We start from the raw sequence: 23,038 nt of genomic DNA on the forward strand, positions 1-23,038 counted from the left end.
GAGTTTGTTCTTATATTGTCCATATTTGATCACTTTTCGCATGACCATGAAAAAAACCCCACTTCTTTCAACAGAAGATATTTATTTCAATTATTTATTTCATAATTATTATGAGCTTTGTGCCGCAGTTTATCGTTAAATAATAACTGCCACTACAGTTATTCAAATGAACCCCAAAATATGATGTGGTTAACTTGCACAGCAACCTCAGTGCAGACCATCTTGTCTATGGCAGTATTAGCGCCACCTACTGGCTTTGACAGACAATTCTGCAGAAATGCTGTAATGGATGACAAAGACCATTAAATATTTAGATAAAATGGATTCCAAATAGATTAAAAATGCTTTGAACATTGAATGAATACAAATTTAAAGAAAGTATTTAAATAATTATTGATAATTTTTTTAAAATGTGTAAAAAAGATTTTTAGGACATTGATTAAATGACTTGTGGCTCTAGATAGAGAGCAAACCTTGGTTCAACAAACGTAAGTCGGTAGGTTGGAGCTTCTTTAAGTGCGGGCGGGGTTTGTGGACACGCCGCGGTGGGAGGCTCTCTCTGACAGGAGGAAGAAGGCTTGTGAGTGGCAGCGGGATCTGAGCACCAAAGCCGTCGGTTCTGTTCTTGATCATCTCCTTCGTGACTCCGGGGATCCATGGCTAAGAAGGCGATTAACATCTGCAGTGTGTGCTGCTTGCTTCTTTATATCACCACGGCAGTACTTGCCAGGTAAGCGGGTCTCGCTCGGGGAAGCAGCGACACAGCAGTGAAACGGCATCGCCGGCTGGTACACATGTTTAGCTGTGATTGGTCTAACCTGTCTCTCCTTGTGTGGAGGAGAGCTGGCTGACATTCTGAGCAGAACCTTTATGAGGTGTTCTGTTGGTTTCGAGAAGCACTTGTATTCTGTAAAACCCAAACGTGTTGACACTAACGGCCATGTTTTGGTGTAGTTAGCTCAGTTAGCACGGAGCTAGCATTCACACATGAGGGAGGCTAGAACCCAACACCGGCTGTCCCCTCTGGGACTTCAGCTAGCTGGCCACTGTCTCACTGACCCGGTAGTTTCCATAAGCAGCAGCAGAGCTCTGTGTGTCCCGGTAATAACGAACATGTTGCTATACTCTCTATACTCCCCTTTGTGGTGTCTCCCTCTCTGATAGTCGAGATTTCTATAAGATCCTGGGGGTGAGTAAGACAGCATCCATCAGGGATATAAAGAAGGCCTATAGAAAGCTGGCTCTCCAGTTACATCCCGACAGGAACCCCGACGACCCCAAAGCACAAGACAAATTCGCAGACCTGGGAGCAGCTTACGAGGTGAGTCTAAAACTACTGTTGTATCCTAGTTATAGACGAAGGGAGGCATAATACTCGCTTCTTTCCTAACATATTTATTATACCGCAGGGGTGTTCTTAAAGTTAAATGAATTACATACTAAGCTAAACTTTAACGGAAGTGTCAAAAGGTTGTGTTACAAAAGTCTTTTGTGCGCTTGCTACTTTGTTAATATTGTAGACGATCCACGCTCTGTGATTGGCCAACTACACCGTGTGGCTGCACCTTATTGGCTGTAACGCCGCACAGCTGGCAGTTTGAAAGTCAGACGTGGATGATTGGGAGTGGACTGTGTTAAGCGCTGCAGGTGTTTCCGTCTCAGATGTTCTTCTGGCTTCTAAACATATCTGTCTTTGACTTGGTTTTCCCACCTTAAGCATTCATTAGCGAGCTTAGAAATCAGGTTTCACTTAGAAACTCGGATTTAACTGTAACCGCGTATTGATATAAAATAAAGATTGACAGCAAATATTAACAGTTAACTATTTTAAAACACATTTTTTTGGTTTTGTACTCTGGATGGTAGAAATGCATTTTGCAAAATGAAGTTAATTTACTGCCGATCCAGCTTCCACATGCTAAATGATATACAAAGCCGTGCAAACTGTTCATAGCTCTTCCAGTTTCTTTAGATTTTAATGTTACCACAAACGTCTGTGTTTTATTAGGACCTTAAAGGATATCAGACACAAGGGAGGACATAACTGTGCAGTGTAAAAATAAAAATCGGAATGTGTGGGTGCTGTGTTCAGGACGCCAGTGTAAATTTCCCTCCACATATAGCGTTTTGCATATTAGGACAAAAGTTTAGTTTAGTTTTATTTGACAAGAGGAGCTTCTATCACCTGTTTGTGTTGTTCCTACATGGCTTGTATCAAACTGTAAAAAATATTGGTTTTCTTCATGCTGCTCTTTCATAAGGGTCAGATTTGTGGAGGGTTCTGTTGACATATTCTACCACCTGAGCTGTTGATCTGCAGCTCCATCTGCAGTTAAAATGGACCTCTGGCTGCTTCTTTAATTAATGCTCTCCTTGACCAGCCTGTAAGTTTAGTTGGGCGTCCATGTCTTGGTAGCTTTCCAGTTGGTCCATTCTCTTTCCATGTCCACATGATTGATTGAACAGAGCTCTGTGAGATGTTCAAAGCTAAGGATGTTGTTTTAGAACCTAACTCTGCTTTAAAAGTCTCCATAACCTTCTCCCTGACCTGTCTGCTGTGTTCCTTGGTCTCCATCGTGCTGTTTGCTTACTAATGTTCTGTAACAAACCTTTGAGACCTGCTCACAACAGATGCATTTATACTAGGATTCAATTTCACAGAAGCGAACAGAAGACAGCTGTTTGCACTGCATCTTGTTTAGGGGTAGCAGAATAAAGGGGGCTCAATACAACAGCATACAACACTCTTCACCTTTTGTATTTGCTAAAACAACGAGAACAATGAATCATTTTCCTTCTACTTGTACAGTTATATGTTATTGTGTTTGTGTTGGCCAGTCACTTAAAACCTCATGAAAAACATTGTAGTTTGGTTGTAATGTGACCAAGTGTGAAAAAAGTTTTAAATACCATTGCATGGCGCTGGCTGATGGGTTGTTTCTGTATCCAGGTCCTGTCAGATGAGGAGAAAAGGAAACAGTATGACACGTATGGAGAAGACGGACTCAAAGAAGGTCACCATAGTTCTCACAACGATATCTTCTCCAGGTTGGTGCTGGGATGTTTTTATAAATCATGGGGTTGTGCCCCTCAGATGGCCCTAATCCTGATCAGCCTTGCTAATATAATTAGGTGATGTTATGTTGTCAGGTTTCTAAACATCTGTATTGTTTTGTGGTGGAGTGCAGTACGTCAGGCTCATGTAAAAACAGTGAAAAGTTTACATTTTAAATGTTTCTAGGTGTCAGCGGAACAGTAGATCAATGTAAGGTGAACCTGTCATGTTTCCATCCTGGTGAAGAGAATATGGTACAGCTTTAACACTGAAGTAGAAGCTGATCTAGACTGCTTGGCATGTTTATTAAAACTGGAACTGACGACACCAGATGTGGTTCCAGCATAAACATCTATGCTGCTCAGTGTGTCCAGTTCTGCTGTTTCTGCTCACTTCATTTGTTGTAAAGACTGCAAAGCATCAGGATCAGAACCTTCATTTTAAAAGACCGCTGTAGATATGCAAAGCTATGTCTTCAGTTTCTGGTGTTGGTTCTGATCCAACAACTAACTAACAAAGGCTAACATTACAAGTGACAACATGCAGGGATTTAATGAAGGAACTTGCAGTGGTGTCGTTTGAGGAAATCCTAACCATGCAGCGTGCAGACAGGACTGATGTCAATACATGCAGTGCAAACACATATTGTTCTTGATAGAGATGTTCATGTTCTGAACGAACAGTTCATTTTCAGTCTTTTTTTTTTTTGACAGAATTGAGAGGTGAATTTACTAGATTGTATCTAGACTGCATTGATTGTTCCGCATCACTATGTCTGGTTGGAAGAGGTTTTTGTTTTTCCTTGTCTGCGTAGTTTACAGGGATGCACATATAACCTGTGCTCTACAACAACAACAGTTTATGCCAACTGCAACTTATTGTTAACAATCAGATATTCAATTAAAGTGGTCAGTTGCAGCCTTTGAGCAGGAGAGATGGTGCTGATTCCAGCTTCATCTTCTAGCGGTTGTCCTTCTAAACCTGAGAACATGAAAGTAAAGTGTTTTATGGCTCAGATGGGGTCATTCTCTTCAGAGGATTTTCAGACCAGATCTGTTGAAACAGATAAATCACATATTAAACTCTGATGTTTCTCTTCCCCCTTCGTACCCTCAAAGCTTCTTTGGTGATTTTGGCTTCATGTTTGGAGGAAATCGGCAGCAGCAGGACAGGAACATCCCCAGAGGAAATGACATAGTCCTTGACCTTGAAGTCACACTGGAAGAGGTGTACTCTGGGAACTTTGTGGAGGTGTGGAGACCCTCTACCTTTCTGCATTAACAGCTGTTAATATCCAGATTTTCTTCTTTGAAACCAACTTTTGTTTCTGATTATTTGTGAAACTGTTTTGTTGCACAGGTCGTGCGGAACAAACCTGTAGCCAAGGAGGCTCCCGGTAAAAGGAAGTGCAACTGCAGACAGGAGATGAAGACAACGCAACTTGGACCGGGTCGCTTCCAGATGACTCAGGAGATGGTGTGTGACGAGTGTCCCAACGTGAAGTGAGTCCTACATCACTAAAGAGGGGGGAATCATCCAGGCCCAACTTAACTCTCTCCCGCTGATGCTTGAGAACTCACACTGGAGAGTTTCCTGAAAATGGGTCCAACATTTCAACGTGCCTTCCTGTAGAATTTCAGTTTGTCATATTTTATTTATACCCACCCGCTGCCAATTTTGACCAAGCTCTGCCCCAGATGGCAGCACAATTTAAAAACACATGCCTAAGGAGAAGATGGTTCCAGGTCCTACCGGATTTTCTTGGACATCCTGAAGTCTCCTTTGCTGCACCTGAACCTGTCTCCTTAAGGTTCTGTATTTTCCAGAAACCTGTCCTTCCAGCTACAATATTCTAGTTTCTACATGTGAGACCATTTTGATACCTGCTTACCTTTCTTCAGAAGCAACCATTACTAACACAAGAAGAGGTTATTTCAGCACATCTGTTCGTAACGGTCTCTTAATTAGACTGATGGTCATCTAAGCTGAACTCCCACAGCATCACCTGTTCTGAGGATATGACCACATCAAGCGCCTAGGTTATATACAGTATATAGCATAACACTTTATTTATAAAGCACTAAAAAACTTCAACCAAGGCCAACTAAAGCTCTGAGCAGTAATCTAAAAGAGATGTAGAAAATACAGGGCAGAATCCACATAAAAACAGTAGTTATCTCACTCTGGGTTTAAAGGTCAAGGAGTAGAAATATATTTTTGAACTAGATTTAAAAACAGCCAATAAAGAAACCCACATAACATGCAGAGTTCCAGTGTTTCGGACCTGCAACGGCAAAAACTCAGTCACCTCTGCAAAGTTTGCAAAACGCAACATTTGCATCACTGCCAAATCTTCTGCTCATCACTGTACCCTCAAATGGAGCTGAATACATCAGCACGATGCTACCGTCATGGAAATGAGTTCAAAACCTGAATAATATGTCAGAAAAAGATACCAGACCTTGTCAAATTTGATTTTGAATGAAACAATGAATCTTTTCAAGCCTGAAGATATAGTGTCTGAAAGCTGTAAAGTATTAGTAGGCAAGGCAACAGTCTTCCATCTACTGAAATCTTTTTCATGTTTGGGGACTACTGGATTTCTTCTTCTATTTCCACATATAGCTTAACCTTTAAACCTTGGATTATCAGAGACCTGTTTATTTTAATTAAAATCCATGCAGCACTGTAGTAGTAAATCACGAGAAGGCCTGCCGCACAGACTTGGGTCTACTTTATCCCAAAGGTGCTGTATTTCCGCAATCTGTGCAGACCAGTCAAGTTCTTCCACATTAATCTTGTTCATCCATGTCTTTATGGACCTTGCTTTGTGCACTTGTTTAATCATGTTGGACCAGAAGGTGCCAACGTGTGAACAGTCTGGTCCCGCAAACACCTGCTGCGCCGTGGAAAACCCATTAGTTCTCAGAGTTCTCTAGCTATTTATTTTGCAGAACGTTTGTGGCATCTGTGCTCTTTGATGCTCAGCATTCTTTGACCTCTACTATGATTTTAATGTGGCCTACCACCTTGTGGCTGAGCTGCTGTCATACCTGATTGCTTCGACTTTAGAACGTTACGCATGGTTGCCTGTGGAACATTTAGTAGCGTAATTCCTGAACAATCTTATTACACAAGTGGCAACCTATAAACATTATCAAGCCCAAGTCTACCTATTGTATCACCAATCTCTAGAACCAGCCCAGGTGTAATCATGGAAGCAATTAGAATACCTGAATTCAGTGATTTGATTGGATGAATGAATACTTTTAGAGTGAAAGGGCACAGGCAGGCAGATATTACCAGGAGTTTGTAGGAGCCCTGTTTGAGCAAGTTTTCTAGACAAACTGTAAATCTTAAACGTAACTCTTCAGAGGTTTCTGCTTCACATGATTTAAAGAATTTGACTCAAATATGGTCCAACTGTCAGCTCTGTGGTCTGTTTTTTTCTTTTAATAAATGTGTTTTATGTGCACCCTGCCTTGAGGAATGACCAATTATTAACAACCACTTTCACAGTTGTCAATAAATAAATAAGTAAACAAAAGTTAATAAACATTCATCAGATCATAAAATGGAAGCGTTTCATTTAGTGCTTGCAATGTGTCTGAGTAAGCTCCTCTCTAACGTGATGTTTTCCTGACCTCAGGCTGGTGAATGAGGAGAGAACCTTGGAGGTGGAGATTGAACAGGGGGTGAGAGACGAGATGGAATACCCCTTCATTGGAGAAGGTGATCTTCACAAAGCTTAATCAGAGTCATTAGTTAATGTGTTATTACCTGTTCCTAATGTTTTATCTGTGACCTTAGGTGAACCTCACATTGATGGCGAGCCTGGGGATCTGCGATTCAGGATCAAAGTGCTAAAGTATGAAGAAGCTTTCTTTCACTGCTGAATGTGAGATGAGTTTGTAGGCAGCTGATGTCTGATTGCTTTTTGACCTTCAGACATCCAGTGTTTGAGCGCAGAGGAGACGACCTGTACAGCAACGTCACCATTTCTCTGGTTGAGGCACTGGTCGGCTTTGAGATGGACATTGTACATTTGGACGGTCACAAGGTTCTGTGGATTTTCACTAAACGTTTTGAAGGACAAAGGTATGCTTATAATTGCATGTAGCAGTTAAACTAAATGACTGTCTCTGCCTGCCAGGTCCACATAGTGAGAGACAAGATCACGAAACCCGGGGCTCGAATGTGGAAGAAAGGAGAGGGTCTGCCAAACTTTGACAACATTAATATCCGAGGTTCCCTCATTATCACCTTCGACGTGGAGTTTCCTCAGACACAACTGGATGATCAACAGAAAGATGGTGAGAGGAAGGCAGAGTTGAAGCCTGCCTTATTATTTTTAACAGGTGGAGCCCAATAAATTAAAATTTTATCAAAAAATGTAAAGAAGACAGATTCATTACAGTGATATATTTTAAGTGTTTATTTATAGTAACTTGAAAAATTATAACTTGCCACCAGTGAATACCCCAAATTCAGTTTCTCAGAAACTTTAAATGTTACTTAAAACCAATGATAATACTTTATTAAAGAAGGTATTTTGTGGGCTTATTTTAGCTTACATAATCACAGGGAAGAGTTTTTTAACTGATCTGACACACAAAGTCTTTGCTAAATAAGCTGGCTGTTTGGAGTACTGGATACAAGGATTTTACTGGAAAGTTGAGTGGAAGGGAAAAGTGTGATTTAAAAAAAGTGCACAAACAACAGTGATAGCCACATCGTCCAGAGGATTCCAAAGTCCATTCAAGAGTTTGGGGGAGATTTACAAGGAATAGACTACAGCTGGTGTCAGAGCTTCAAGAGTCACCTCTAACAGAAATATCCAGGAAGTGGTATACAACTGTCACATTCCTTGTGTTTAGCAACTCCTGAAGCAGAGACAACATCAGAATCTTATGTGGGGTAAAGAGAATAAGGACTGGACTGTTTCTAAAGGGCAAAACATAGTCACGCATACTTGACATGTCCGCGCAAAGCTGCATTTTTACGACCACGTAAACTGTGCCACACATTTAATTGCTCGCTGGGAAAAAGTCTCCACATCGAACTGTTTTATATGACAGGTGTTACACTGAGAGGTGTATTTCTCTACTTCGTCCCTTGTCTGGTTTTATGGCCTTTTAACACCACCTTTTCTTTTTGTTTTTCAAAGCTTCACGGCAAATTAGATCTGCCTCCCCATCCGATGACGGCTTGGCAGAAAGTGTGGGAACTGTAGGCATTTGTCAGCAGAAATATAGAAAAATTGTACGCTCAACTGTGAAACCACGTACAGTCCGCATGGAGTCCGCGCTCCTCACAGTACGCCTGACTATGTTCTGGCCTTTAGTGGTTGAAATTCCTCTTTTCAAATGTAGTCAATTTTCATTTAATTTAATTTTGAAATCAAGGTATCAGGGTCTGAAGGATGAAGGAAGAGACACATGCTCTTGAAGTCCACAGTGACGTTTCCACAGTCAGGGATGATTTGAGGAGCTATTTCATCTGCTGGTGTTGGTCCACAGTCAACGTAGCCATCTATCAGGAAATTTTAGAGCACTTCATGCTTCCTTCTGCTGATGAGCTTTATGGAGATGCTGATTTCATATTCCAGCTGGAACTGGTACCGGCTCACACTGCCAAAACCACCAATACCTGCTCTAATGACCATATCAATGTGCTGATTCTCTAGCAAACTGCCTTGACCTGAACACCATAGAGAACCAATGAGACACCTGACACAACAGTGCAGATGACCTTAAGGACGCTATCAAAGCAACCTGGGCTTCCATTACACCTTAACAGAACCACAGGCTGATTGCCTCCATGCCACGCTGCATTGATGCAGTAATTCATGCAAGAAGTACTAATGGTATATAGTGTGAAAACATGGACATACATTTCAGGAGGCCCACATTTCTACGTTTAAATCTGTTTTTATTGGTCTGATATAATATTAAAATTTTATGCAAGACTGAATTCTGGGTGACTGATGGGTTTAACATGTCCATCCAGTGATGGACAGGTGATGAAGTCCCCATGGATTATCATGTTTGCAGATGACACTGTCATCTGTAGCGATAGAAGAGCGCAGGTGGAGACGAGCCTGCTTAGAACTCGTTTTTGTATTTTTATTTTTTCATTGGTTCACGATTGCATGTGGTTATTGAAAGTATTGTAATATATCTGTGAAGGCGTCAAACCGCTAGACTCATGGCGATCACTAACAGTTTACTATGTATCTGTTGTTTCAGGTATTCAGAGTATCCTGAAGCAGGAATCTGTACAGAAGGTTTACAATGGACTACAGGGATACTGAACCACTGGACTGATTTCTTTACTACAACCACAAAAATACACTTGTTCAAGTCAACAGGAGTGTGCTCCAGGTTTCTCGTCGAGATGTTTTTATTATTTCCAGACTGTTTTCAGGATGGTTGAATCTTTTTTTTTATTTTTATAATCGTATCAGGAGAAGAAACGATGTTTTTATTTAAGTGTACAATCAAATGCAACGTCTGGTTTTTTTTTTTTCCTGTTCCTGCAAATTCTACTGTAATAATAATTTTTAAAGTTCTGACACATGAAACCTGGAGAAGACCTTTCTTTACAGTAAGGTGACTCCTCGTGAAGGAGGTGTTGCAGAACTAAAGTCACACCTGATTTAACTCTACTTGGACTTTCTCATGGGTTTGTCCAAATGCAACAGCGCCACCTGTTGAGTGAATTTGCTCTGGTCTAATTGTGATTTCAGCTACATTTTCTAAATGGGGAGAAACAACACTCGTGTGTTTTTAGTTTTCCTAATTTATGTTATGTGTTTGCTTTTGCCTACTGATGGGAGAAGTGTGACATTGCACTGCCTCCAGGTTCACTGTGGCAAGAGTTGATCTCTTCAGTCAAACAGTGAGCACAGTTTACTTTGGATCATTTCCCATTTTTACCTCCTCAATGATGACTCAAATGGACTCCGGCCTCCCCTCAGGATTTTTTAAGGGGTTTTCTGGTTTTCAAGTGACTGCAGCGCTGCCTCTCTGTCCAAATTTCAAGATTAGTGAGGCATTACTTGAATCTATTTGACCCTTTTCACATGTATAAGAGGATATTGTTCTTCACTGACAATATTAATAAAGATTTATACAAATATGAATAAATGCCATACCACAAACGTACCACTAGATGGTACCAGAGTCAAGTAAATATCACATTTCCATCACTGGTTCTCTACGTGGTATCTGCAGTTTAACATTCAGGTCATGTTGGACTCTGAAACCCTATCAAAGCAGATTAATTGGAGGTTTTGCCCTTCTACAGTGTCTATATCTATTCTTATTGACAATAAATCTCTGTGCACCCAGAAGCAATGATTTGATCTGAATGTAATTTGGTTCACATGGAGACCAGCAACTGATTGATTGCAAGAAGCTGGCAGTTTAGGAACAGGCATGAGATGGCAGAAGTGGGGGCATTACATGTTTAGTGATGGTGTTCCAGGCAGTCCAAACGATGAGGGAAAGTTACCCAGCACACAAGGTCGTGTAGATTCATCAGACAGAATTACCAGGACTTGATGGACTTTGATAGGGGTAGCAATGTGGGTTTGTAAGAGGCCAGGTGGTCATAGAGTAGCTGTAAAAATGTGACACTGATATTACACACAGTGAAGGTTTTGGATAGTCATGACACTTTACATTACTAAATCTATGTAGTGGGCACAGGTTTAGGACTCTAAATTATGATATTGGATGACACCACTGGCACACCACTCATAATGCCAGCACTTACACCCCTTGGTGCTTGTTCTAGACCTTCCTGGTCTACAGGTATACCAAATTACACCCAAATGAGACATTCTGGGAGCTGCGTTTTTGACAGTGAGCATATTTGAAAGATATGCAACTAGAATGAACGTGAGTATTGGAAAATCCTTGCAGTTGTTCAGCAGGGATAGAAAGATCTTTTTGCTGCTCAACAGTCAGGTAAAGCTTTTTCATAAACTTGGTGTCCATTATTGGACAGAAGGATTTTTCACCAGTGGTAACATTCAAGGCAGTTAGCAGTCTTCCTACTATTCAACAAGTTCAACTTAAGGTCAGACAGCAATGCTTAAAGAAATTGCAAAAAACTACATCCCAGACTATAAAGGCGTCAGGTTACATGCTGAAGTTTATGACAGTAAAATGACAAAACAAAAAAGGCATTCTGAACATGTATAGCTGGTTTGGAAGAGTAACAAGGCGGAAGTCTTCTGCTCTTTAAAAAAATAGCAAATCTCAGGTTTGCAAAGCTGCATCGGAATGAACCGCAAAACCTCTAGAACAATGTCTTTTGGACAGGTGAGACCAATGTGTAAATAGACAGAGCTGTTGGGGGAAAATCCAAAGCACTGTCAAAATGAGATGAGATCCTTCCATGTATCGAAGCAGAAATTAATTAAACCCTCATAATTAGATCAATGAAAGATACAGCAGTAAATGTTCACATTTTAAAGCTATGAAGTCTGGGGGGTGCATTTGGTGTATGTTTTAAATCTTTCTTTTGCAGAGGGGTATCATGATTGAGTTTAACAACAATCACATATGATGAAATGAGAGCCTAATCTTTAGAGTGTCAAATAAATAATGATCTACGGAAGCTGGGAGACAGCGTGGAAAAGTCACGGTGACCACGTCACTCAATGATGGGTAAGCTTCCCGGCAACAGGGGATGAGCAGTGAGGCTATCTGTAATATAAAAACTGTGCCAAAGAAAGAAATGGGGTTATTTCCTCGCAGAAGACCAGCGAACAGGTCAAGTAGGAGGGAGGGGTTAGCTCATCGGACAACGAAAGTACATCTACACAAATGCCTCATTTACCAATGGTAAAACATGGTAGATGAGTCCTTGAGTAAAAACTTCCTGGAATTTAAGTGAAACGTCTTAGAGTTTAGCCTTTTTCAGTTCACCCAAGGGTCAACTGAACATACTATTAAACTCTGGGATATCAGCATGCACCTCTTGTTTCTCTGTTAGAAACATCACCAAACCACAAGTTTCCAAAAGACCCAAAAATCCTGGAAGCATCTCAATTATAAGTCTTAGAACTGAGAAGGTTCATGACTAGACTGAAGGGTTGTGAGAGGGCATTGTACTGGGCAGGTTTGTTTGGACAGAACCATTCATATACAGGGTAATTCAAAGTACTTTACTGGAAAAACAATGGAACCGAGAATAAAAAGGTCAACGTGATACATCAAAAAAACAAACAAACCATCAGATAAATACAAGAAAGATAAAACTTTAAATGTTAAAATGACTAATCATAGCTAAAAAAAAAGATAAACATGATAGAAATGAGAAATCAATCTTTGGACCTTTTAGGCAAGATGCAGCTAACAATGTGTTTGCCACTGATTAAGCCAGCAGTTCCTGCACATCTCAGGCTTTCAGGCAGTTGGTTCCTAAACAGTAGAGCTGTCTTCACTTGTTCATTTCTCAACCTGGGAACACCCTGGGAGTGATAGGTATATAGATTTCTGATGACCTTAGGGCTCATAATTGACCTGCAACTGAAATGGATCCAGGCCCATGGCCGCTCAGTGCCTTACAGACCATCCACAACATTTCACATTCTACCCTTTGTCCGGCAGGGAACCAGCGTACTGTAGATTACAGTAAGAATCTTACTGTAATCTACCATTCTGAAAATAAAGGAATTGGCCTGTTTGTTTTTCTGTTTTAGATCCTGACAGTGTTTTTTAAGGTGGTAGTAGGCTGATTTGTTACCTGACCTTATTTGGTTGTTGAAGTTCAGGTCTATCATCGTGACATCCATATTTTCTACTTGCTGCTACGACTGTGGCTCAGTAGGGAGAGTAGTCGTCTTGCAATCAGGAGGTTGTGGATTCCAGCTTCCTCCTGCCATATGTCAATGTGCCCCTGGGCAAGGCACTTAACAAGGCACTTAACCTCAAGTTGCCTACCGATCTGCGTATCGGTGTATGACTGTGTGAGCGTTAGTGAGTGCAATTGGGTGAATGTGGCTCTAGTGTAAAGCGCTTTGAGTGGTCTGTATGACTGGAAAAGCCCTATATAAGTTCAGTCCATTTACCATTTGCTTTGGGGTTGTTAGTCCCATGGAGTCTAGTTGAGATCTAATTTCAAACCTTACATATTTGGGATCAAAAGCATATAATACCTTCACACTTTTCTGATTTGAGGTGCAAGGAGGTGCAAGGAAGGAGGTGCATTTAAGGAGGTGCAAGGAATTCTGACCCACCCAGGATATTTTGCACCCACTGACCCAATGATTGTAGTGGAATACGGCCAAGTGGTGGAATGGAATTATAAAGTTGTATGAAATCAGCATAGATATTGCAGGAGATGTTGATGCACATAATCTGAGTTAGTGGGATCCTATAGATGTTGAGTCTAAAAGGCCTTAGAATAGAGCATGAAGGTACTCCACATGTAGTTTTTGATTGGTGCGATTTATAACAACCAAATGGCACAAAGTAGTCCTGGTCTGTCCATTAAAGGGGTCATATCATGCTTTTAAATCCTTCCTTTTCACCCTTAAATCTTTCAGTTGTGGTCTATGTAAATTGGAACTGCACTGCTGGGGTCTGAACTCCTTGTTATTGTAGCTCCACAGGCTCCTCTTTTATCCCTGTTCTGAGGTGTATTTGAGAGCAACTGTTTTGGTGCGATCTCTTTAAATGCTGTTGAGGCACTTTACACCCTACTCCCCTACAGGTCAAGGTGCACTCCACTTTAACCTGTTTGGCCATTTTTGTAGTTTGATAACAATTAGGTAGCACTGCAGAAAAAATACAAAAAGGGCAAAAACAATACATAACTGTTTATGTCATAATATTGAAAACACGCAGTACGGTTCTGTCCTCAAAGCAGCACACAGCGTTGACATAAGCAAGATGCTACTGCTACCCGAACAATGGCCAGGATGTCATATCAACACATTAATGTCTAAAATAAAGTTTGTTGCCATTTTATTGTTATTTTCAGCTTACAGCTTTGCTGTTTCCACCATTTACATTGACAGAAGGAACTGACCCTGAAATCAGATGAAGTCTTTCAGCAAATCCTTCTTGATACTGGTGGATGTTGATGGGGGAACTCATCCTTGAAGTGCTTTACGCAGACAAAGAGGAATTTCCTCACTGATGTGGGAACATTTCAATGAAAAATAAAATGTAACCAGGCACTTTGAAGTGGTTCTGATGCTGGGGGACGGTGTACTGAATTGTGTGGGTTAATACACCCAACAGAACCGAACTTATCCTCTTTCAGCGTAAACATACTTGAACTTGGACTACAAAATCATTATGAGAAATAAAAATGGTGGATACGCAAGTGGATTTTGCATGATATGTCCCCTTTAAGATCTGAACCAGTTGAGTAATCCTGTCTAGTTTTTCTATCTGTCCATCAGGATGTTATGATCAGCTGTATTGAACACAGCACTGATTTCAGTAAACCTGGAGAGACGTTTTTCATGCATTCTGATTAAAACATGGCATTTAAAAGTTTTATCAGTGGTATGGTGCTGAAAACCTGAGTGAAAAGAATGAAAGCAATTGTTTTTCATTAAAAAAGTTGAATTCATCTTCATTGTTTTTATCTCTGACCTCCTCCTCATCCTGTTCTTCTTCCTTCTTCCTTCTACATCTCTGTACTCCTCACTCTTGGTCATAACCTCATATAAACCTTAATGAAAAGATTTTAAATAAAATTAGGAACTTTATATTGGCCTACATGAACACCAGATACAGATAAAGATGTAAACAGATGTTTGTGTATTACCTTACACAACTGATCAGCAACTATTTTTAAGTATTCTAAATTATTAAATGAACAGGGAATTAGACATACTTTCATCATCAGTTGGAACGTCAGGATCAAGACCAGGTTTCTGAAGTAAAGATGTCATTACGACAATCTAAAACCTGTGCTATATTTCCTTTTTCTGGGGATAGAATTGACCGATCCAAGCACAAACCTTAAACAGTTTCATGGAATGCTATCAACAGACAGGCTGATGCCATGGATGAAGCTAAAAGTGTGAGAACCTAGAAACTCAACAATCTTTATTTATTTACAGAGCTTTTTCATACAGTCAAATGTAACACAAAGTGCTTTACAAAGGATGTCACCAGGTCTTAAAAAATACTGTTCCAAAGGTAACAACTGTCAAAAGAAGATGAAAATTCACCTCTGGTTTCAGTAGTAAAAGACCTTCTCTGAGGGGTTTGTATGTAAAAAGCAAATTAGGTAGATAGATTGGACTGCAACCATTCATGCTTTTAAAAAAGTGTACAAGCACCTTAAATCAGTTCTAAAATGCACAGGTAGGCACTGTAGAGGTGTTCTAATCATTAAAATGGGACCTATCTCTCTGCCCCTGTCAGCATTCTTGCAACCAAATACAGGTCCTTCTCAAAATATTAGCATATTGTGATAAAGTTAATTATTTTCCATAATGTAATGATGAAAATTTAACATTCATATATTTTAGATTCATTGCACACTAACTGAAATATTTCAGGTCTTTTATTGTCTTAATACGGATGATTTTGGCATACAGCTCATGAAAACCCAAAATTCCTATCTCACAAAATTAGCATATTTCATCCGACCAATAAAAGAAAAGTGTTTTAAATACAAAAAACGTCAACCTTCAAATAATCATGTACAGTTATGCACTCAATACTTGGTCGGGAATCCTTTTGCAGAAATGACTGCTTCAATGCGGCGTGGCATGGAGGCAATCAGCCTGTGGCACTGCTGAGGTCTTATGGAGGCCCAGGATGCTTCGATAGCGGCCTTTAGCTCATCCAGAGTATTGGGTCTTGAGTCTCTCAACGTTCTCTTCACAATATCCCACAGATTCTCTATGAGGTTCAGGTCAGGAGAGTTGGCAGGCCAATTGAGCACAGTGATACCATGGTCAGTAAACCATTTACCAGTGGTTTTGGCACTGTGAGCAGGTGCCAGGTCATGCTGAAAAATGAAATCTTCATCTCCATAAAGCTTTTCAGCAGATGGAAGCATGAAGTGCTCCAAAATCTCCTGATAGCTAGCTGCATTGACCCTGCCCTTGATAAAACACAGTGGACCAACACCAGCAGCTGACACGGCACCCCAGACCATCACTGACTGTGGGTACTTGACACTGGACTTCTGGCATTTTGGCATTTCCTTCTCCCCAGTCTTCCTCCAGACTCTGGCACCTTGATTTCAGAATGACATGCAGAATTTGCTTTCATCCGAAAAAAGTACTTTGGACCACTGAGCAACAGTCCAGTGCTGCTTCTCTGTAGCCCAGGTCAGGCGCTTCTGCCGCTGTTTCTGGTTCAAAAGTGGCTTGACCTGGGGAATGCGGCACCTGTAGCCCATTTCCTGCACACGCCTGTGCACGGTGGCTCTGGATGTTTCTACTCCAGACTCAGTCCACTGCTTCCGCAGGTCCCCCAAGGTCTAGAATCGGCCCTTCTCCACAATCTTCCTCAGGGTCCGGTCACCTCTTCTCGTTGTGCAGCGTTTTCTGCCACACTTTTTCCTTCCCACAGACTTCCCACTGAGGTGCCTTGATACAGCACTCTGGGAACAGCCTATTCGTTCAGAAATTTATTTCTGTGTCTTACCCTCTTGCTTGAGGGTGTCAATAGTGGCCTTCTGGACAGCAGTCAGGTCGGCAGTCTTACCCATGATTGGGGTTTTGAGTGATGAACCAGGCTGGGAGTTTTAAAGGCCTCAGGAATCTTTTGCAGGTGTTTAGAGTTAACTCGTTGATTCAGATGATTAGGTTCATAGCTCGTTTAGAGACCCTTTTAATGATATGCTAATTTTGTGAGATAGGAATTTTGGGTTTTCATGAGCTGTATGCCAAAATCATCCGTATTAAGACAATAAAAGACCTGAAATATTTCAGTTAGTGTGCAATGAATCTAAAATATATGAATGTTAAATTTTCATCATTACATTATGGAAAATAATTAACTTTATCACAATATGCTAATATTTTGAGAAGGACCTGTAGTAGCTGCAGTGGAGCTATTAGGTATTAGCAAATTATAACTTATTATAAATTATATAAAAACGGGTGTCTCTGCACTGGATTGATTGACAAATGGTCAAACCCTGGCAATATTATTCAGATGATAAAATGTGGTATTTGTAGAATTTATTATGTGATTTTAAATTCAGATTTGCTTCAACTAAAACCGAGATATTTTTCAGTTTTTTCTAATGAGTTCAATAACCAGTGTTCAAAATTTCTCTCTGTGTGTCTATGCCAGATTGAGCTGAAGAAAATAATTATATCCGTGACACTGTATCTAAAATGTCTTTAAAGGTGGACCAATTGGTCCTGGGTCGTCTGAAGACTACAGAGCTGTGTATCATCAGCATAGCTATGAAAATGAATGTCAAATTTTCTGATGACACCCCTCAATGTTAAAATGTATTTATAAGAAAAATCATGGGACCTTAAACTGAGCCTAGTGGAGCATCTTAGTTTAAATTTAAGGATGAAGCATTGCGTTCTAAAAAAACGTTGTGTCAAGAATTGGTACGTAAACTGGAGATGCATGGATGAAGAAAGAAATGCTGGAAAGTAAATCCTTCTTTCCATTTGCTTAAACATCTATTAACAAGATTTATGTATCACACCACTGGATGAAAGACTTCTGCTCAAGACACACTTCTGTGTCTCTTTAGTGTGAAGTCTGGGTTTAGAAAGTCTTAGAGGAAAAACACTAGTGCACAGTCTTGTGCTTTGCATCTTCGTAGAGAAAGACTTAAATGCAACAAGATAGTGAAAAATACACGGAACCAGTTAATGCTACATATGCACAGTTTGTCTACCAAGCAATAAACTTCATATAGGCTGTTGTGTTAGAGGACACTAGAAAAGTTATTGGCCATCTAAAACATTGTGAACAGGTGTAATTGGGGTCTTATAATACTGAAATCGGTAGTGATTATGTTACCCCTGCCATGATCTGACTAGCATAACGGCTGCCATGTGAGTGCTCCTTTCCTCGCCCTTTAACATCCACACCCACACCTCGTGGCTGGATGCATCGTGGGTGGACGGCTGCTGGGGAGCCTGTGTGGATGGGTGGGGTAGGGGGATCTCCACAGAAATAATCACTGTGGTTAGTTTATGGTGTGGTAAAATGCTGTGTGCACATCTGCCCACCAGTGTTTGTGTCACAGACTGAATGTGAATGTGCAATGATCTCCCACAGTTCATGAATTAGTCTGTGTGTGTGTGTGTGTGTGTGTGTGTGTGTGTGTTCCTGTCTTGTCATCACTGTGAGAACCATTTTCCCGATTTCACCATCAAATTGAGGACCGTTTGTACCAAAGTGAAGACATTTTGCTGGTCCTCACGACCTATTTTGCTAACGGTTAGGTTTAGGACTAAGGTGTGAATTGAGTTTAGGTTAAGGTTAGGGTTAGGCATGCACTGGTAATGGTTAGGTTTAGGGTTATTGTCAGGGTTAGGGCATAGAAAGGGTTGAAAATGACTGAAAATCAATGGAAGTCAATGGGAGTCAACACATGGTCCTCACTACATATAGCAAAACTTTCTGTGTGTGTGTGTGCGTGTGTGTGTGTGGCCAGTCTGTGTGTATAATGAACTCCCACAGAGATAGCAGGGCTGTGGTAAAGGGAGTTTCCTCCTCAGCCCCACTACACAGTTAATTTTGGGGAGAAGAGGCTCCACAGGAGGAACAGAGGAGCTTTGTCAACCACTGTTTTATCTCACATTTCAACTCCAGCTAATAAAACTACTGGATACAGCTGGATGCCTCAGCTCATTTAAGTAGTCACAAGACTACAAACACCAGGATATTTCTGTGTCTCTTTCCTTAGTTTTCCTTATGACTTACAATGCTGTGCAAAAGTATTTAAACCTCTTGGACTGTTTGCATAGTTTTTCACATTACAACCACAGACTTCGATGTCATTTACATTCACTATATTGCCAAAAGTATTAGTCTGGCTACATTTACATGTACATGAACTTTGATGACATCCTACTCTTAACCTATAAGGTCCAGTTTGTTGATAGACGCACGGTTGTCAGCAACAGCAACTTTAACTATTCTGTAAACATCTTTCAGAGTTTAGGAGTGTGTTCATAGATGAGAAAACCAGAATTGCAGCCTCTGTTCTAATTCATCCCAAAGGTGAAGGTTGAGGTCAGGACTCTGTGCAGGTCAGTCAAGTTTCTCCAAATCAAACTTTATACACCTGCAGCCATGGAAGTGATTGGAACAACGGATTTCAATGATTTGGTGGTGGGACCCAATACTTTTGGCAATATATTGTATTTTCCATGTATTTTTTAATTGTAAAAAATTTAAATATGGCGAGCATCTGTACTCAGTCCTCTTAACTCCAATACTCTTTATTGAGTCTCAGAACAACTATTGGGTAATGGCAGCATCATGCTGTGGGAATTAATTTCATTGGCAGGGATAGTGAAGCTTGGTCAGAGTTGATGGGAAGATGGATGGATGCTGGAAGAAATCCTGTTAGAGGCTGTAGAAGACTTGATACTGGGCTGTAGGTTCACCTTCCAGTAGGACAACATACAGTCAGAGCTACATTGGATTAGATCAAAAACACATTCATCTGTTAGAATGGCCCAGTCAAAGTCCAGACTAAGTTCCAAATGAGATTGTGTGGCAAGACCTAAATGTGTTGTTCAGAGGCCTCCTCTATCCAATCTGACTATACAAGAAGTATATACAAAAAACATTCAGCCACTAGATGTTCTAAATACGGCAGAGACATTCAGCTGTAATGACAGCAAAAGGTGTAAAGTTTTAACTCTGTAGGCTGAATGCAGATGCCCCCATGGAACAGACAGAAGGCTGTCACCTTTACCTGCACTGCGCTACATATATTTTAAAAATTATTCTTGCTGGATCAGGATGGGGGCACCGAACAATGGCAGCCATGTTACCCACTATACTACACTTCATGTTCACAGATAATGGCAAATAGCATCACTCAGATATACCTCAGATTCCTATGCTTGAACAAAAATGTCTATACAGAACATGTAAAATAATTTTACTGCCTCACAAAACAAACTGGACCGAATAAAATGATGTTTTGCAGAACTTTACCCATTAAGAAAATAATGTATAAAAAAACAATGTACGTTCCAGGGCACAATGCCCACCACACTTTCAGATTTTTATTTGTAAAACATAAAAAAAATGTATCCTTTGTCTCCCACTTTTACAATCCTATAATGTTTTGTGTTGGTCTTTAACCCAAAATCCCAATAAAATACAGTCAATTAGTGGTTTTAACATAAAAAAATGTGAGAATGTTCAGGAAATAAATATTTGCATGAATAATTTTTGCAAGGCAATGTAAGGACCAAGCACATGAGGTAAATTTGTGTGACCCACACTGAGATGTTGGGGATTTACCAACCACCCAAAAATAATATCTTTTAACCATATGTGACTGCTAATTGTACAGCACATGAGGGCAGCATTGCCTCTTCAATCACATCCTTCCGTAAATCACTTTTTATTCGTCACAGAGGTCCGTTTGTGAAATATGCACGCGGCTGCACTTGCCAGTTGTTGACGCAGATAAGCACAAGGATCCCACTTGACCCTGAATGTAATGACCTGTAAGCGTAGTTGTGGGGTTAAGAGAGGTACCAGCTAAAGGAGCACTAATTGAGCAATCAGCTCTGTGTATGTGTGTGTTGGCGCCATGGGGTGTTTTGACCTGCTCTGACTCTGGCGGTGTGCTAGGTTAATGGTGCCTGACCCCTCTGAAGGGGCATTACTCACAGCAGAAAACTGTTAGTCGTTTCCTGAATATGACAGAGTTCTGACAGTGTTTAAAAACATAATGAGAAACTTTTTACGTTTGATGAAAGGATATGGAATTAATAGAGAAAACAGGCAAATGGTGCCCATTAAAAAGGAGCAGTAAAATATATTTTTTCAATTCTCCTTTTCACTTTTAGACTGTATCATTTATTCAGGTTGCATTTTAAAATGCCATTGTTTGAAAATGGAACCTTTTAAAGATGTGACAGATTAAGAGACTTTTCACTTTCCACAAAAAAGCTTTATTTTTTCAGATTTGGACAAAAGAAAATATCTGTCAGTTACACTGTCAGGCCATTTGACCCACTGTGTTGTCTGCCTGTTTGACAGGTCACACCAAATGAAATATTACATAATGTATTAATTACAATTGGTCCGGGATGGTCTACAAGGCCATTTCTGAACAACCTGGAGTTTAAATGTCTATAGTGAAGATTATTCAAAAGTGTCAGCAATATCAGACAGTTACTCCCTGCTGTCTCCGAATCCTCTACAGCAGCGGCAGCGGTCCCAAAGTAGGGGTCGGGACCCCCCGGGTGGTTGCAAAATAATTTTCAGAATCATCGTAATGTGACCGCTGATATGTACGCAGGGCCAAAAGGGACAAATAAAATAAGTAAACTCTTAATGAAATAAATATATGTGAATGTCCCATTAAATAAAGAAATATACCATGAAATGTCCCATTAAATAATTAATGATGAAATTAAATAATCAAATGCCATTTGTAAAAAATAAATTCATTTTAAAATACATATAAATAAATAGAGAGTGTACGAATTATGTGTAATTTAAGGGGGTCACCAGTTTTTGGCACTGCCATTTTGGGGGTCACACACTGAAATGTTTGGAAACCCCTGCTCTACAGTGATGCCAGGATAGACCGATCTGCTCTGGTAAAGCGGGAGCCAAAGTTCTCAATGAAAGTTTTTGTAAAGGCTGAAATTAGCTTTCTCTGTTGTGTGGACCGGACCCTCTCAGCATTAGAGACACGGTAAAAAGGTCTCATATTCCTGGAAGCTTTGAGCAGAGCTGCTGCTCTTCTGCATATACGGGAATCCGTTAATGTGATTCAGGCATCTAATTAGAAGGCTCTGGGATGCCACCCTTTGGAGGTTTCTCAGTTAATCCCCACTGGGAAGAGGACCGAAATTTGCTGCAGGGACTGTGCATCCCTTGTGGCCTTGGAACCCCTTGGGAATCTCCATGAGGAGTGTTGATGGACAGAGAAATAAAAAAAATTTTTTTAAATCAAGCAAAGGAGGAGACAACCTCGAATCAACTGTAAAGTGATGGATTATCTGGGCTTATTTGCTGACACATGACCTGCAGCACCTTGCAGTAAATGAATCAACCACGAACTCCTTTGGTTAGCAAAGGTGGGCTAACTTTTCTCCACTCCAGCTGAAGAGACTTATAAGATCATACAGAAGAAAATTTAGCAGTGCTTCATTTTTGGAAAACACGGAGGAAGGCTTGGGTTTTTCACATAGTGTGACCAGACTAGGGCACCATATTACCTCCCATTACCATTACTCCCCTTACAGCTTAAACCCAGGCTAAAAGGGCAACAGGAAGGAAAGAAGTGCTTCATAAGGTTCTGGTATATGAGCCTCTGCATCAAGTTCTAATGTAACCTTGCAGTTTTTTAATCTTCTAACTGTTCTAGCAGGTCACAGTTAGGCTTCCACAGAAAAGAACATAAATGGGCTTGTCAGTGTGTTTGTAATGATCAGCACCATGAAACAACAATAAATGCAAAGGCCAGTAAAGGACAGTAAAAATGAGGAGAGATTGAACTGAAATAAAAAATGTTGATGGACAAAGCCTACAATTTGTGGGATCTGCGCATAAAGCAAACAAAGGGCAGCTTTTGTAGGGAATAATGCATGTCAGCCGTATCATTGTCTCGCCGCAGCTTTGAACACTGCTGGGGACGTTCACTGCTCCGCTGTGTCTGTCCTTTTTCTATATTAAAGCCAGTCACCTCAAAGGGAACGGCCTCAACTATTCAACAACTGAATGGCGGTACTGTCATTATGGCCGATGTGGGCAGAAAAGAAAATAGGCTTTGGGGGTTTTTGATTCAGCGACTTGCAGCCCTCCGGTTAGC

The 23,038-nt window shown here is 40.6% G+C and overlaps 1 protein-coding gene across 1 annotated transcript; it reads left to right on the top strand.

Annotated features, from left to right (window-relative positions):
* The first annotated feature begins 528 nt into the window (after positions 1-528).
* Positions 529-10,409, top strand: dnajb11 (DnaJ heat shock protein family (Hsp40) member B11). The gene is made up of 10 exons (XM_047369573.1): positions 529-730; positions 1,165-1,321; positions 2,951-3,048; positions 4,174-4,306; positions 4,415-4,557; positions 6,705-6,787; positions 6,866-6,923; positions 7,004-7,115; positions 7,209-7,368; positions 9,304-10,409. The coding sequence occupies exons 1-10, from the start codon at positions 657-659 to the stop codon at positions 9,366-9,368; spliced, it is 1,083 nt and encodes a 360-aa protein (XP_047225529.1). The 5' UTR covers positions 529-656; the 3' UTR covers positions 9,369-10,409.
* Positions 10,410-23,038: the final 12,629 nt, after the last annotated feature.

This window comes from Girardinichthys multiradiatus, chromosome 7 (assembly GCF_021462225.1).
Source record: "Girardinichthys multiradiatus isolate DD_20200921_A chromosome 7, DD_fGirMul_XY1, whole genome shotgun sequence".
NCBI lineage: Eukaryota > Metazoa > Chordata > Actinopteri > Cyprinodontiformes > Goodeidae > Girardinichthys > Girardinichthys multiradiatus.